At 39.5% G+C, this 18,225-nt stretch overlaps 1 protein-coding gene across 3 annotated transcripts in view; it reads right to left on the reverse strand.

Moving 5' to 3' along the window:
* LOC18421864 (WD-40 repeat-containing protein MSI4) overlaps window positions 1-18,225 on the reverse strand; it is a 66,090-nt gene that overhangs the window by 23,706 nt on the left and 24,159 nt on the right. For 2 of the 3 annotated variants that reach the window (XR_002279797.2, XM_006826668.4), the window contains exons 4-10: window positions 17,371-17,433; window positions 17,082-17,147; window positions 16,912-16,986; window positions 16,290-16,365; window positions 14,835-15,063; window positions 14,077-14,158; window positions 7,038-7,111 (exon numbers count right to left, since the gene is read on the reverse strand). Coding sequence is in view for 1 of the 3 variants with exons in the window: in XM_006826668.4 (XP_006826731.1) it covers window positions 7,038-7,111; window positions 14,077-14,158; window positions 14,835-15,063; window positions 16,290-16,365; window positions 16,912-16,986; window positions 17,082-17,147; window positions 17,371-17,433 (665 nt within the window). In the remaining 2 variants the exon portion in view is untranslated. Of the gene's footprint in view, window positions 1-7,037; window positions 7,112-7,817; window positions 7,916-13,857; window positions 13,961-14,076; window positions 14,159-14,834; window positions 15,064-16,289; window positions 16,366-16,911; window positions 16,987-17,081; window positions 17,148-17,370; window positions 17,434-18,225 lie in introns of those variants that run through there. The other variant, XR_016056693.1, reaches the window with a different exon arrangement.

The raw sequence follows: 18,225 nt of genomic DNA on the forward strand, positions 1-18,225 counted from the left end.
GAGTCGCACCTGAAACCATGATCCACTATTGTTCTCTTATCCAACCCAACAAAGTCCCACGACCCACAATCTCTTTACAAAAGTTCATGATTGACTTGTCAAAATTAGATAATAAGTAGTAGGACCAAGATCTTATAATATGGATTTCAATTCCCCCTTTTAAAAGCAAGTCTAACGCTTGTCACCACAGTACAAAATGGGCTCTCTCTATGAACATGTACATGTGTCCCTCTATAGGGAAGCTTCCCATGCGGCTATCATGTGTACATGTCATGCAAAAATTTGTTCAGGCTTTGACCATTGCTCTCACAAGCCTACAACCATAAACAGGAGACCACACATTTCACCTGGCCTACAAACTTGATTCCTGGGCAGATCTTCTGCCTCAACAAGGGATGACCAACTGTAAACGCTTCTTAGTTGTGCCACCTGCCCAAGGCTAAGGGTTCTAGACATAACCAAGGCCATAAACTGCCCAACCCTTGATCAATCAACACATACTCCCACTGAAGTACATATTCCACTATATATATTATTTTTACAAGCTCTCTAGACCTTTAAAATCCACAAAAACCCAACACTTAATCCAGAGGAATTGATTCAATTCATAGATAGGACAATTGCCTCAAAAGAAATGAGCAAGACACCGAGAATTAAAGGAGCAACAACGGAAAAAAGAAAAGCAGATACACTACCAGAATTGTTAGAGATGGAAAAGCTTAAACAGAAAGAGCGAGAAAGAGAATAAGAGAGACGTGCGTGAAATCCCCGTAGATCTAACTTGGGGAGCATGTATGCCTCTCTGTATTTAGTATGTATAATTGCATTGCACAATTACACCCTTGACCATGATGATTGTAACATGGTACAATAGAAAATATAAAATGATTAGAGCCATATATTATACATTAAGTACATATTTTTAACACCCCCCCCCCCCCCCCCCCCCCGCCCCCCAAAATTATATATCGCATTTTTGAGCATGTACAATTTGTCCTTTAGAAAATGATGCCTCTCACTTGTGAGTCCTTTAATGAAGACATCCACAATTTGATTATCGGTCCCAATATGTTCTAGTTGAATCCCTTTTCTTCTATCTCCTCTCGCACAAAATGATAACCAATGTCAATGTGCTTACTATGAATGACCTCATTTTTATTCAGTATAATCAAAAGCTTAACAAATGCCATCTATATAAGGATATCATCGACCCCATCATAGTCAATCAGGTGGATGATACATGGAGTGGTTGGTCAATATTCGACACGATCATGTATTCAATTGAGAGGACTTGACTTGAAGCCAAGTTCGTGAGGCCACTGGAAGTCAATTAAGCCCCATGAGATTCACAAGATCTCAATCTCAAGGGAAGAGATTGAGGAGAATGAGGAGGCAGATTCACAGGATACCAGGGAAGAGGAAGAATATCTCGAGGGAGGTGATTCTGATAATGATGGTATGGCATCATCATCATCAGATGCATCACTTGGTGCTGTTGGATATCGAGGCATTGTTAACAGTGATGAAACTCAATTGCCAATTTCAGTTCATCATATTTGATGCAATGTTAAGAGTTTCACCTATGGAGTTGGACTGATGAGCTTTATTGATTACATAAGAATTGTAACTGATGTTTTGTCTTTGTTTGTTGACAAAGATGAATTGATAATCTAGAATGTTGATTTTGGGAAATGGGCGTCTGTTGATTTTTCATAGTTTTGCTTTTAGAACTTCTACTAATTCAATTTCAAATTTAAAATTGATAAAAGTATCATGTATGATGTATGAGGGACGTAGATAATGTTTTTATATTTGTATTTCTATAAAAAAAAAAAGGTTTCTAAAATTCCTAGACGGGACGCCTAGGGAACTTGGCGCCCCTCCCAGCCACCTAGGCAACTGAATGCACTCCTCTTTTTTAACAATGTGGGCACCTACAAAATTTAGGCTTGTACAGACATAGATTGGGCTCGTTGTATAATGGACCGGAAATCTACATCAAGTTGTTATACATTGCATGAGGGTAAAGTTGCGACTTGGAGGAGTAAAAAAAGTCAATTGTAGCGCGTTCAAGTGCAGAAGCACAGCATGTGAGATATTGCAGGTTAAATCCAATTACGAGAGCTTGGTTTTTCTGTAAAGGGATCAATGTCCTTATATTGTGATAACAAGGCCACCATTAGTATACCTCACAATACGGTCCAGCATGATCAAACCAAGCATAGAGGGACAAGGCGCCATTTAATGAGACAACGAGTTGCTACTAGAGAAATTTGTCTTCCTAATGTGAAGAGAGAAGACCAACTAGCAGATATTATAACAAAGGCCATTAGGAAACCTCGACTACGCTTTTATCTCAAGCAAGTTGGGCATGATTTTTTTTTTTTTTTTTTTTTTCCGAATAGCAATACGCAAGTTGGGCATGAACCATCATGAATGACATCTAAAATGTGTAACAAGCCTAAAAGCTTAAAGGATTTCAACTATTAATAGTATAGATTCGTGTCACAAGGTTGTATTAAACCAAATGACTTTAATCAAATTTTATGACATAATTTCCCAAAGCTATCAATGATGCCCACCCACATCCACCACTCAAAATCAGGTGGAAACGTCTACAATAGCTTAGTTCCTAACTGAAAATACAGCCACCGTTTTAATAAAATTAAACCTGTAATAATTAACTCCGTAACAAACAACATGCCACCAGCATCTCAGGATCAGCTTTTCCCACTCTCATATATAATGCTTCATTATCAATAGAACTGCCGACTAATTCAATAATCGGTGATTCAAACTCATGCTCTGGTACAAAAACTGATGTAGGACCAAGGGAGCTTGGCTCCTACACCAGTGTGACATGCGAGACATACACGAAAAGAAAGGTTTTGGCACGAATAGGAATCCTGGTTAAGTTAGGATTTAGGAGTTCTTAAGGGTTTCAAAATCCTAACAGCAGGCTTTTGGGCTCTTGCTGGAATTTAGGCCAAGGCTTAAGATACATTTTAAGGTTTATGAAAGCGTTCTCGCTTGAATTTTTCAGTCCAATAAGACATGAGGTGTTGGATTTTAGGGCCTTTAAAGGCCTAGAGAGCTTGTAAAAATGATAATTTATAATGGAATATGCATTTCCGTGAGTGTGTGCGTGTGTTAACTGAGTATGGGTTGGGCGGTTTATGGCCCTGGTTATGTCCAAAACCTTTAACCCTAGGCATGTGGCACTACCGAGAAGGATTTACAATGAGTCATCCTTTGTTGAGGTTAGAAACATGCCCAGGGATGATGTTTGTAACCCAGGAGTACTGTGTGGTCACCTGTGTGAGATTGTAGGCATGTGAGAGCAAGGGTCAAAACCTCAACAACCTTCTGCACAACATGCACACATGACAACCGTATTAATAGGAAGCAAGCCTATCGAGGGACACGTGTACATGTGCATAGATAGATTTGCACTGATAGAGTTGTACTGAGGTGAAAAGTGTAGGATTTACTCTTAAAAAGGGGGGGCTGAAATCCACATTTTATTCCACTAGTTACTGCCCAACTTTGACAAGCCAATCATGATCCTCTAAATTGAGACTGTAGGTCATAAGTCTTTGTTGAGTTGGACAAGAAAACAATAGTGGATCATGGTTCTTGGGTCAAGTAGAGTGCCCTCACTGTCGTCAATTTCGACTCATTGGTACCAGTCCACATCTAAAATATTTTATTTTGGCATTACAAATGTTTTTATGATTGTTTTACAAAGTTTCGTAATTTTAAAAGTTTATTTCTGCTGTAAACTCCTCCAAAAGGGCATTTTCATAATTTTTAGAGTTTGGAAGGGCACATGTGATGCCCAGGATCCAACCCCACATATGTACCACCCATGAGACATGGGCCATTGTGGGGACCACTAAATCTCTCTTGGGAGGCACACCCTCCTTTTATTTATGTGACATTCCTTTTTTGTTAACGTAAAATATTATTTTAATTTTAATGAATCTATTCGAGAGAATTTAGACGTGGCACCAATAATCGATAAAATGATAGATAGTAGACTTAGGTGGGCTGGCAATGTGTGGCACCAACCAAGTACAACACCTGTTAGGAGATGCGAATTAGTTCAAGTGGAAGAACTGAAAAGGGCCAGGAGTAGGCCCAAAAAAAGGTGGTTGGAAGTAGTTTGAAAAAATATGGAGACTTAAGGACTCACTTAATAGAGTAGAATGGAGAACCAGGATTCATGTAGACGACCCCAATAAATTGGAAAGAAGTTGAGCCCCTTTCTCTCAAGACACATTTTCTCTCTCCTTTATGCACCAAATCTTTCTCTCTCTCTTGCTCTTTCATTAAAAAAATTGTTTTTCTCACTCCCTCCTTCCAGAAAGGGTCATGCGACCCAAAATTTGATAAGACAAAGGTGGCACATTGAAACCCTAATTAGGGATTTGCTGTTTGGAGAAGAAAAATAGCGTATGCCCAACCACAGGAAGATTTTATGCTTTCAAGCCCAACCTTAATTTGTTCCTAAGGGTTCTTACAAACCCTAGTTAGGTTTTCATGCTCTTTAAAACCTTAAGACTAAGAGATTTTGCCTATGAAAGCCATCTCTGAATTTCCAGCAACACGTAAAGGACTAAAAGTGCGCCACCGATCAGGGAATCGGGTGTGGGGTGTATCAAGACCTGTGAAGGTAATTCAAAACATCTTCTAGTAAGGCTTCCCAATTGATTTAATTATTTTTCAATCATATTTTAAATTTTCTGTGAATTTCCATGAACACTTATTGTACTTAAAATTATAGTGGAATATTAGTTATTGCTCCTAGATGGCTATTATTTGCTTTGGCAGTAAAAGTAAAGATCCTAGGTTCTATTTAGGGTTTTAAATTTAATTTGCAGCAATTTATAATGGCCCATGTAAGTGGAATTTAGGTATATTTTTTTTGAAGAAACAGAATTTAGGTATATTGAATAAAAGAAAATAAAATTTTTAAATTTAATACCTTGAGTGCCACATAACCACTCCTTTCAGGAGGATGACAAAACATATTTAGGGTTTAGGGTGAATCTAGGGTTCGACTTAAGTTTGAAACCCACGGTTCAGGTAGCTTTTGAGAAAGCTAACCTAGGGTTTGGAGAGGTATAGCAAGGGAATCGGGTTTACAAAAGGATTTTTGTAAAGGCACGACTTTGGTTGTGGGAGATCTTAGAGGAGGATGTGCCACAAAAATGGAAAATGAGAAGGCTCTAACAGTTGGGGAGACACACCCAAATTTAAGCTAAAATTCTAGAATCACTCTTTTTTCAAAAAAAAAAAAAGTCACTCTTCCAAAGATCGTCATGCACCACCTAAGGAGAACACTAAATAGATACCCTCATGGGCATTTATTGAGAGTTTTCCAATGTCGCATACTTCAACCCTTGAAAGCAAAGAAATCAAATTCCTAAAGAATCTAGCAACTACCTTAACCCAAAGGTTGCTAAGTGAACTAGGATTGGAACCTTATTTTCTAGGAACCCAATAACCTAAATAAAATTAAAAACCAATTAAATAACAAAAAGAAAGAAACCTGAAACACTTAGACAAATAAAATTTCTCACTAATTTTTACAGCAGACTTCCAACCACAATTTAAAGACTGAAATATCCAAATTACAGAAAATTATAGAGATAGGGCTGTAAATCCTGAAGAAACTCAAAATTTAAGCTTTAGATCACCCAAACAGATATACAAGTGAAAAGCTACATACTTCGAAGGCTACCTGTAACAATCAGTTGCAAATTCAAGAACACCCCAAGGAGCATAGAGGACCCAAAACAAGAAAACTCATACTGATTTTAATGGCATGAAAAATCAATTCTACAACTAGTGATAGGTGTTCATTGCAATGCAAGGTAAATTTTGGATTTGTGATACCAACAAACTAAAATCCTTGAGAGGTTCATAACTGAATATTTCAAGCGAAACTATTTACAAACTCCTATAAATCCTTGAGAGGTCCCCACTTCTCGGTCAGTAACGAGAAGGGCCAGAGAGACTCTGTGTGTCGGAAGACCAATATTAAGTTGAAAGGGCCAAATTACTAGGTTAAAAGAGAGGAGCGAGAGAAAGGACTTAAATCGGATAAAGGACATTAAAGAGGGCAATTCATAAGGATAAAGATATAAAAATAAAATGAGGGATGTGATCAGGGAGTTGGATGATACTTTTCATGCTTTTTTAATGTCATCAAAAAGGGTAGTATTATTATGAAATAATGAAAATTTTAAGGGGGTCTATGAGATATTTTCCCATTTTTCTACTTCCAATCTGTACTAACATTATTTTATCAAAGTTCATTTTCAGATATCACCTATCTTTCAACTTAAATAATTCTTCAAATTTGTTAATATCATCGAGTATTGCTAGGATTAGAACACATCAAAATAACCCAAGCCACTGTAGACAAGTTCACATGGTATGATTTGCTACAACTTGATCTGAGTATCTTGATCTTTTTATTAAGGATTGAACTGCATGTTCCAAAAAAAAAAAAAAATCTGAAGAAAAACCACATTCAAAGGACAGATAGAACTGCCATTTCCAACTATTTACGACAGAAGGATATAAAACCATTAACACAGCAACAAACAGCCGTACTGCAGATTATAAAATTCCCAACAAAAGGTTACATGTTTATCAATAAATAAAATTGGATCAAAGGGTAAAAATGCATTAAGAAATGAGACTCAATCCGCCCATCCCCAGCACAAGAAACCAATCTCTAAGATCATGGTCCTCAATAAATGGAAAAAGAAAAACCAACATTTGAATGTCTAACTTGACTAGAGATTTGTGAGGGCCATGAGCCAAGTCATTCCAAGTAGAAACTTGAATCTATTTACTAACCAGCAGGGAAGGCACGACTTGAGCGAGTCTCATGACAAAGCAAAAGAGTCACCAGGGTGCCAAGGCAATTCGACTTTTGTGAGCTCCAAGTCAAATTGACGAGTTATAAAAACACTCAGAAAACTGCATTGATTGAAAGAAGCAAATGATGAAATACCACATACCCAGTTAAGATAAGATTCTCATCATGAGGGTTCCAATCAACACAGTGAAGATCAGCATTATGGGCTTTCTCTACCTGGAGGTCCAAGAAAAATAAAGTCACACATAATTACAAGTACAATTTAGATCAGATTGAATACAGAACTACATGTGACATATATAAGACTGTAACTAAAAGATTGTAAATGCTCAGAAAAGGAATAACAAGACAAACAATATTGTGGTTGAGAGTAGGAGGAGGAATGGAAAGGCAGAGGTGAGCAATGCTATAACTGAGTTCTTTTAGAAATTATTCTAACTCGACATAACTCTGCCTTGGCTGTTCCCAAGCCGGCTATGCAAGTCCCAAGCCTGGGTAAAAGAGGAGGGTTGTGTTAGGTAGGGCAATAAATCTTCACCAAATCTTGTCATGAATCCTGAACCTATGAGCAAAACGGCGGAATAGGATTCATGTAACCGACCCAAAAAAGTTGGGGATAAGGCTTAGATGATGCTAATGATGATGATGAACTAAAAGAGATTCCCAATAGCCCCTGTCACCAATAGAGAGATCCCAAGAGATTACATGGTCCATCCCCAAGAAGACACCCAACATAACAAACGACAAACGCAGAGAGTATTTCTTCACATGCAACGCGAAAATATTAAGATAGAGGCATTCTAAGCCAATCTTTTCAGTATAGGACCAATCATCAAATTGGTGAGCACCATCATAGTCCAAGCTGGATCGAATGGTTGGTTTATTGGTCAATCAAATCAGGAAAAAAATAACCGGTTTTCACTAGTTCTAACCAGTTTTGATCAACAGGCAGGTTGCAAGCCCCGTTCACCATCCACCACCCAAACTGGCCAAGCTCCGTCCACTCTTGATGACATTATTCTGAACATATATTTTATCAGAAGCAGATTTGAACATAAAGGAAAAGGTCAAAACTACACAAGCACATACGTGTACAACTAAACATATACCCAATATAAAAAGAGCTTCTAGAAAGGTGAACCATGTTTCACTCATAATAGAACTTCATAGATACAATTAAGTAGGATATAAGTAGTTGAACATGATAGAAAAAAAGGGAAAGAAACACTAGACGCAGCTAGTGAAGCGTCTGTTGACCAAAGTAAGATAGTTTCAAATTACAAAAGAGGGGAACATAATGCCTTCTCTAACTAAGTTGTCAACTATCCCAATGGCATGAGCCAAATCATGGTGGTAGTTGACAACATTTCAAAGTATGCAACCTTCATTGCAGCTTCTAACCACTAGAGTGTTGAGAAAGAAGCATAGTTGGTCCTCACCCATGAGGAGAAATGGTGGGGAGTGTCGGATGACATCGTGAGCATTCAAGATGCCTAATTCGCGAGAAGGTTCTAGCAACACGTGTTTGAGCTAACAAGAATGAAGTTGTACTTTTCTACCAGCAAACACCCTCAGACAAAAGGGCAGATTGAGAGGCTAAATGAAATCTTGGACGTATATCTTCAGCATTACGTGTCTGCAAACCAACACAATTATGTCAGCCTACTAAACTTCACCTAGGTTTGCTACAACTTGCACCTTAGCTTGTCGACGGGGAAGAGTGCCTCCAAACTAGCCACAAGCGTCAACCCCTACGCCACATGGTGTAACCTACAGCAGGGCCAATCACAGTGCCCAACAACATTGAGATTGGCTAAGACGAGTTGAGCAACTTGAAGAAGCACGTGACTAGCTCGATCAGGAGGTTAGATGGACGAAGAAGTATGATACCGTCCTGAGTTGAAGGTCAAGGATTAGATGATGCTCAAGCTCACAACCCAGATTAGGAAGAAGATCAACATCAAGATAGTGTAGTGTGGCATGATTAAGAGGTAAGATGGCCCTTTGAGGTGAACAGGTGAATAGGGGAGTTGGCCTATCACTTGCCTCTACCTGACTAGATCAAGGTGCACAAGCTCACGACCCAGATTTGGAAGAAGATCAACATCAAGATAGTGTAGTGTGGCATGATTAAGAGGTACGATGGCCCTTTGTGGCGAACAGGTTGAATAGGGGAGTTGGCATATCAATTGCCTCTACCTGACTAGATCAAGGTGCAACAAGTGTTCCATTTCTGCTTCCTGAAGCCCTATCATTGCGATTTGGACGAGACCAAGGTTCAAAGAGTTCGAGTGCCACCAAAAGTGAGGACACAATTCACGTTTGAAGTCATGGCAATCTCGGATAGATGAGTGTTGCGACAAAGCAAGAAAATTGAAGGGTGGAGTTTCTAGTCAAGTGGAAGGGCTTACTAGATGAGAAGGCTAGTAGGGAGAGACGCGACCCTATGAGAGTACGAGGGTCAAGTTCAAGAGTTCCTAGCTAGAACCCCAATAAAGACAAGGCTTTCTCTTAGTAGGGGAGGCTTATCAGACCCCCAACTCGATGCATGTGTTGGTTGACGGTGGAGGCAAGAAACCTCCCAAGACCCAGCCGACCAAAGAGAGTGACCACCCAACATGCACCGCGATGCACATGTGCAACACTGCAACTTAAGAATATGGAGCTGCCACTTTTGATGAGCTATTTTATTACACCAACATTCCTATTTGGGGGGAGTGGACAAGCCATGGGTAGAGCTGTTGGCCAAGGCGAACAAGGCAAATGTGGTGCATGACAAGGAGCAGGGGCCTAGACCCCACAGCTAGGCCAGCACACAACAACGCAGTGAGTTGGAAAGCGAGCAATAAAATTGGCGCGTGGCCCTTAGAACTGTGGTGTCCCTATACATGCTTGTTTGTAGTGTCAGGTGTAGAGGCTGAACTTGACTCAAGAGTTCAGGCTTGGAGCTAAGGCTGCACTGCTATGTTAACAAAAAGTAGATGCCCCACGACAAGATGAAAACAGAGAAGAGGCTCACCCTACCCTAAAAGATGCCACCAACGATGACTGAACGCAGGGCTGAGATACAAGAGCGACTCGATCATATGGATCAATTGGTGGCTCGAGTCACATCCATGGAAGAGTGTAGAGGCTTTCTACCCAACTTGAGGGAATGGGTGGCACCCCATGAGGAGCACAGCAGCGCTTGGGAAACCCGTATGAGGACCTAGTGGCTGATGTTGCTGCCTTGACAAACATGTTCACAGAAATCCTCAAGACGTGTTTTGACCAATTGCCTAAGTGTCATGGAACCATAAGGGTTCAAATGCTAGAGCCTAAAACATTCAGTGGAGCCAAAAGTGCCAAGAAGTAGCAGAACTTCCTCTAAGACATGGAGCATTACTTTCAGCTGCTCATGCCTAACAGAAGGACCGAGTGACCCTCATCACTATGTACCTCACCATAGATGCCAAGCTTTGGTGGAGGACACATGTTGTGCACCACAAAAGAGAGTTGGAGCAATTCATGTTTGGAAATGGACCCTTGATGGCAAGGGAGGCATTGCAAAAGCGTAAGCACACGACGACCTGTGAGAGAGTACATGAAGCAGTTCTCAAGCCTCATGTTCAACATAAGAATATGTTGAGGAGGACCAGCTCTTCAATCTCATGGTTGGGTTGCAGCCATGGGCTTAGGTGGAACTAACACGTCGAGCGATAAGGACCTCGAGAGCCTTGTTAATTACAGCTCAATGCCTCGTCGTAAGGACTAAGGCTGTTCGGGAACCCAAGCCATAGGCAGAAGGGCAGCTTAAGAGGGAGTCTTCTGGCAAGATAGTGATCAAGGACTTCTTGGGCTGTTGCTTCTACAAAGGTCCCCATCGAGGCAAGGTCTGCCAGTAGAATTTCCTGGGAGCAGCAAATTCCTCCCATTCTCGCATATATTTAAAGGATGTGAACCCTAAGAGGGTTACCAAGAAGAACAAAAAGAGCAAGCATTGCTTGTGATGATTTTCAAGTTAGTTTAGGGCTATTTTCAGCTATTTTAAATTGCTTCTATTTTTTGGACCAGTTGGGGACTGTCTAGGCATTTTTATTCAATATAAGGGTCATTTATTTTAAAAGTCAATTGAGTTAGGACCTTTGGGTCATTTTATATAAGAGGTGCGTGGGGCCTAGAGGGGTCATTCCACGTGATTTCCAACAAAGAAAGTTCTCCAACTTGAAACCCTAGCTTGAGTTAAGGGAGAAACCCAAGGTTTCTCCTAGAAATTGCTTGTGTTTGGCCTAAATTGTCGTCGTTTTTTATGTTCTTCAATTCCCTACATAACTTTTTATGTGGGAGGCATTAAGCACGAGGGAGAAATAAGGTGTTCCCATTCACCAAATAGGTAAAGAGTTTCTGTAATTAATATGCCAAGAGCTCTTTAGACAAAGAAGAGGGTTGTTAGATTTTTGGTTCCTTAGAACACACAAATGCAGACATACCCTCCCACCCCCCCCCCCCACCCCAAACAAAAAAAAAAGCCAAAAAAAAAAACTCTCCTCCAACTGCCATTGGAGATTTTGATGAAACATTTTGTTCCCAAGGGATTATGAAACCTAAACATCTAGATTCAGGTCATTTTGATGAAGGAAAAAGAAGAGGAAAGGAACACTCAACGCATGACCTATTTCCAACCAGATTATTAGAAATGGAAAATGTTGTCCCACCTACACAAGGATTTATCAAGAGGAAGGATTGAATTCAATTATGGGCAGATCCCCCTTTAAATAAGCCAAATGAGTCATTTGATTAGATTTTGAAATGATGAAGGTGTGTGACCTGTAAAGGCCGTGAAAGTATGTAATATCATTTATAATGGACTATACATATCAAGTGTGTGTTTGGTGACTGACCAAGGGTTAGGCGATCTATGGCTCTAAGCAAGTCCACTATCGAGAGTGTTTTATATAGGGTCATCCCTTATTGGGGCCGAAGAGATGCCCAGGGATTGTTTGTAAGCCAGGAGAGTTGTATGGTCTCCTATGCATGGATGTACGCCCCTGCATGAAACTGTGGGATTGGGTTGGTTTAAGAAGACAATTGAGGATCACAATTACTTGGTCCGGTGGAATGCCCTGATAGTCACTTAACCCATTAGTACCAGTCCACGTCTAGATATTTTATTTTTTGTGAAAGAAATATTTTTGTGAATTTTAGAAATTTTTCAGAATTTTTAAAATTAATTTTGGCTGTAAATTCCTTGAAAAGGCTATTTCTGACCATTTTTGTAGTGTGGTGGGGTACATGTGGAGCTTTTGTATCCATACCACATGTGTGCCACACCACATGAGTAGGGCATGGAGCCCATGGGGCCCACACGTCAACATGAGGTGGCATGCCCGTGTCCACTTGTTTATTTCTTATCTTTGTTAAATAGGTTTTTGTTGGTTAAAAGCAAATCTTTTAAAAGAATATTGTATCCTGCTTTTGTGGGAGTCAGTTATTTGAAATATTCTTTCACCAAAATATTTGTTTTTAGCTTCCTATAATTTTTAAAAGAAATGAAGGAAGTTCTAGAAGGTTCTTTTAGATTTATCCAAGTTTGACTAGAAGGGGTCAAAGATTCTGGGGATAAAGTTCCTAAAATTCCTTCCTAAATCATGATGGCTGATTCATGGGATGGATGGGTCAGATTTAATTCTCTCACCTCACAGATTTCCTAAATTCCTATTAGTCATGGTGAGTCATAATTGGATAAGCATACCTAGGGGCCCTGAGGACTGTATATAAAGAGGTGAATCCCCTCTCAATCTAAACACAATTTCCTAGCCTCTCTTGTTTCTCTCTCCTCCACACCCCATTCTATCTCTCATCTTTCTAGAGCTCTCACTCTCTCTCCCTTCTCACTAGATGGCAAGCCAGCCCCTTAAGGCTCAAGGGGTAGCGCTTACGCTAGATAGGTTTAGGGGAGGTGCCACAGTGACATGCCCCATAGAATTATAAGGGGTCTTGAAACCCTAGTTCTCTCATGCTCTTAAAACCCTACTTTATGAGGCATTGCATAGCAAAACTTCCCAGATCAGAAAATTCTGCAAGGCCAATGGGATCGAAGTGCACCATTGGTCAGGAAATCGAGTGCACGTGTATTACGTTCTACGGGGGTGACCGTAGGTACATTTGAGTAGGTCTTCTTGGTTGTTGGAATTTGTTTTTCAGTCATATCTGCATATTTTTTTGGATTTCCAAGAACATTATATGTATTGAAATTGTTAGTAGACACTTGCTTTTGTTTCCTGGATTGTGTCTATTCAATTTGATAGTCAAGGCAAAGGTCCTAGGCTAAATTTAGGGTTTTTTTTCATTTACAACAGGGTATTGTGGCAAATGCAAGTAGAATTCAAATTAATTAATAAAAGAAAGAGAGAATTTTTTTATTTTACACTCTTGAATTCCACGTAGTCAATGTGAGCATAGGAAAGCATCTCCACATGCTAAAATAAAATTATAACTTTCCCGAGACTGCAAGATTGAGTATTCCAATGCAGCCATAAACTCAAATGATTCCTCAAAATTGAAAATCTAGGAGAAAGAAGAGATAATCTGTTGCTGCTATGGTGCAGATGGACCAAAACAACCACCCATGGAACCAAATATGGAAGAAACCCCCAGAAGAGGGGATGGCCATGCCGCAAGGATGCCAGGAGAGTGAAGTGCACACCCAAACTGACAGAGTTAATGCTGGCAAGAACTCATGGTATCCTGTCACTAGCATATGCTTCCTTAATATAAGTAGCTTCCTTCTCAAGTGCCTCGTGAGAAAGCAAAAAAAAACATGCAGACAGGATAAAAACAAACTAAGAAAAGTAATAAAAAAAATAGAAACTAACAAGGGAAAGAAAGAATTGGAACAAATTGGTAAAACCCCATGTTTCATTCCACAATAACTCAGACTCCATAGCATTAGAAGCAAAAAGGCTGGGTGTTGATTCTCTAACCTCAACATTGCCAACAAATGAAAATTCTTAAAAAGGTGTAAAATCCAAAGTTACTAGCTGAGTGTCCATAGTGATTGTCCATCCATATTTAGGCAACAGTATCCTGATGCACCATTGGGCATTTCAGCTACTCATAATTTTCCCAAATAAAGACAAAGGCACAACAACTGTGAGATGCTCTGGGTACATGAAGAAAGATAACATGAATATACAAGTTACCTTGATGGCCGGATCCACGCCTATTCGAGCATCCCATAATATAAGGCAGGAATCATCACCAACACTGCAAAATTCTTGTGCACTTCATCACCAATGAAGTGCAAAACTATTAGTCAGAAACCACATTCAAAGAGCAATTTTATTCTTGTTCAATTAACACATCTGGAAATATTTAATCATGTTTATCCTGAGTAACACCTATGCAAAACAAAATAAGGCATAGATATCACTTTGAGGGACCACACAAGCAATAACAGTGTGGATATGAACGTGGTTTAGATTTCTATAATAAAAATCTCTGTATCGGCATGGGCAATGATAAAAGATAGTATCAAACAGTTCTAGGAAAGGGAGAGCAAGAAGAATGAAAAGCATAACTTAGATTCAAAAATAGCACGTGACACATTACAGAAGTGCCATCATCCATGTAGGACACCAAATTTATCATAAGGTGAAAAACCACACAGCTGACACAACATATACAAACTTTCAAGCATTCATCAAAAATCCATTGGCAACATCATGTGAACATGAATAAGGACAATGCTGGTGGTGAAAAAATGCAGCTCAATGGCACAACCAAAAGCAAGAAATATGGTTGGATGATAAGTAAAAAGGCATTTGAGAAGATCACAAGGACAGGTAGAAGAGTTAAAAATAGTACCTGATAAATACATGTAAAATCCCCAGAGGAGATTACATTGGTTCATGAAACTTTTGGAAAACTAAAAAATTATATACAGAGAAGGTCCAACTACCTTGATGGACAGAACTGCACATCTTCAACAGTATCACTGTGCCCTTTGTAGATGCCCCTTGGCCCAATAGCTGGGCTATCCAGAATTTTGTCACTGGGGCCTACGGTCTTGGTATTCGACTTACTGCCACTACTGGATGGCACCCCTGGAGATTTTGTCGATGGTGCTTCTGCAGCAGCAGCAGATATATGATCCTCGATACTCCATAACACCACGGACTTGTCTTTGCCTGATACAAAACCCTTTTGTCACACGAAACTCTAGGAGGAAAGAACAGAATTCTTCAAGAACATGACACAAGCATAACATACAAGCCAAGCAAAATGGAGCCATCCCATAAAATCAGTTCTAACATCCATCCGCCATTCTCTGTATTGACGAATTTATGGATGGCAGTAATTTTTCCAGGAAAAGCGGTATAAGCCAAAAAACAGTAGGTAACAGCTAGAATTCTCACATGCCTTGCAGAGGGCTACATCATAAAGCATCATGTAATGCCAAGAGAAGGCAATTACAAAAAGAAACAAATAGAAAACATAGGGAGATCCCCGTGAAATGCAGAAGGTTGGCCAACAGAAAAGAAGTAGCCTAATTTGGCCAACAAAGATTAAGTGGACCATCTCACAAGACATTAACATTCATAGTACAATGCATTATTTATATATCCACATCCCAATACCTCCATTTCAGCTCAAGAAGCAGTTAGGTCGAGCTGGACTTTCCCTTATTTAAACAGGTTTTCATAAAATGCTGGAGATGATTCTGTCACCAGGATGTTGTCATGGGCTACCAGTTACAAGGACATATAACATCTCCTATGTAACTTGAATTCTGAAAATACGTGACTCCTCATCTTGACAGTGTTCAAAAAAATGCGGAGGTGGCACCTTGCTCACCTAAAACAGGAGGCTCATGACCTAGGAATCCCAGCTAAAGACCATTTGTAGCGGAGGGTGTTCTTTTTTTCCCCTTTTTTCTTTTCTTTGTTTATGTTTCCTTTTTCCTTTCCATTTTTTTGGTCTCTTGTAATAGATCACCATACTCCCAGTCTCTTTCTAGCTTGCAAATCATGTCAAAAGCAGTGCTCTTTTCCCTTTTGTACCTCACAAATCACATCAAGCAGCTCCCTCTTCCTTTGCTCTGGTGCGCCAAGGCACCCACCAAGAAGGGCACCTAGAGCCCCCTTTGCTTTTGGCGCTGCCTTGCCCAAGGCGATGAGCCTCCAATTCTTTTTTTATTTTTATTTTTTTGACAATGCACCTCAACATTCAAGCCTAATACTATGGCACTCAAGAGTATTTTGGTTCTTTTCGATATAAAGCATGGCAATAAACATTCAAAACACAATGCAAGTATACAGATCGATAATCTGAAATGACACCTCATGAAGTAAACAGAGGTACCAAAAGACTGCATTAACAAACTCATGAAAAACAATAAAAGCAAAATTCTGACCTCCAGAGAGCACATAAGGGTCAGTAGGGCACATGGCAAGTGCAAACTCTGCATTGTCCTTGTGTCCTGTCAAAATCTACAAGTACACCTTCCATAGTAAATAAAGGCTGAATATGACTTCCCCACAAAAAACCGGTTTCCTTAAATGCATAATACTTGCTTTCCACTAAGATATCTTATTGGGTCTTGTTGATTGTAACATATCTTTGGAAGGATTAAAGATTCAAAAAGCAAGAAAAACCTCTACAAACCTTCTCATTATCAATTTAATCAGATGTCAAAAATCACATGCAACAAGATTTGGGGAAATATCCAAACCTCCAGCTGAAGTAGGAACTTAAAAAAAACCTTACAGACTTCCAGAAACTTTTAAAACCTGCTGGGTGATTTGCAAAAAATGACTTCTTGACAGATGTGGCGTGGTTCCATAGGGTTACATAAAATAATCCGAAAGGAGGATTCTTTAGGATAATTTCTGGGGTAATTATTATAGTTCCTCACATCTCCATGCCGGTCATATATAGTAAAAACAATATTCGGAACAGTTTGCAATATATCCAGATTACATAGGAGAAAATCTGGTTACTGCAAATGATTTTTGAATTCGAAACATAGAGCAGACCAGATCTGGCCGAGAATCTGATGCTCCAAGTATAGCATGACGATTAGGCTGCGCCTCAACATCCCAAATAAGAACCTGAAAAAAAAAAAGGAAAGGCCAGCCACAAACTTCAAGAAATCATGCTTAAAAATCCCTGAACGGTTCAAGCGTATATGTAAAGATATACATACATCTGGACTGTCTGTGTGAGTGGCGACAATCTTACTGTTCTGAGGCAATTCCCTGATTCTGTTTACCTGAAGAGGTTCCACAAGTTTACATCAGAAGCAAACTTTTAGGTTTCCATCTTCAAAACTCATAAAGGTCCATGCCAATTTGAAGGATTGATGGAAGCACCACGTTGTAAATGAGATTAAAAACTATAACGAGCATCCAATGTTAAAAACTGATGTAACAATGAGCCCGGTTTTCCTAGAGAAAGAGAAAATAGAAGCTGGAATCCATGCAGTAATTTCATACCTCCCCAGGATGTATAATGGTCTTAAACTTCTTCACAAAGGGAGACCGTGCTTCTTCATTGAACTGCAAGGAATTATTTAAGGACAAGCTTGCCACAATAGTCCCGTACAATAATCAAAGCCATCAATTTGAAAAGAAACAGAAGATTATCCACATGCATAGCACAATTCAAAGAGCAAGAAATGAACTGCTGCATCTGTTTCATAAACCACATCATGTATCCCAGCACCTTAAACAGCGCTAGAAAGCATCAAAGTTGAACATACAGAAGCACATCTCTAGCCATGAAAATTGGAAAGAAGATTGATGTCTGCATGAGAAAAGTATGAAAGACAGTCCTGTGCTCCATGTCTTCACCCACTTTACAGTCTAGATTCAAGATTTAACAACTTCAGACACAAATCTTCAACAATAGAAAGAGGATGTCAAAGATATGGATAGAAGAATTTTTACTCCTGAAAAATCGACACTGTCGTAATCCATAATGCATAAAATGGGATGCTCAAGTATCAAGATGCAGCACAGATTTTTTTCCAAACAAACAGGATTCTACAAGTTCATCTGAAACCCTCTGATTTGTCGCAAGTCATCCATAGATTTAGATAGTTCCTTTTTGCCATCCAAAAATTGGCACAGCATGCTTTACAGTTTCTCGCTTTATGTCAAAGTTCCCAAAGCTTACATCTTTTTGGGATTTCAATCTTATATGAAGTTTCTTGGTGCAATATTTTGGAATCTTGATTGGTTTTTTTCTCCTACAAGCAAACCTCCACCTTAATAGTGAACCTGAAGGATGTCTTTTATTATTTATAAGAATTTATAGTTGCGCCATTGGCCTCTTTTTTTTTGTAATTT

The sequence above is a fragment of the Amborella trichopoda genome, chromosome 5 (assembly GCF_054954075.1).
Source record: "Amborella trichopoda isolate Santa Cruz 75 chromosome 5, AtrichopodaSantaCruz75HAP2 v2.0, whole genome shotgun sequence".
Lineage (NCBI taxonomy): Eukaryota > Viridiplantae > Streptophyta > Magnoliopsida > Amborellales > Amborellaceae > Amborella > Amborella trichopoda.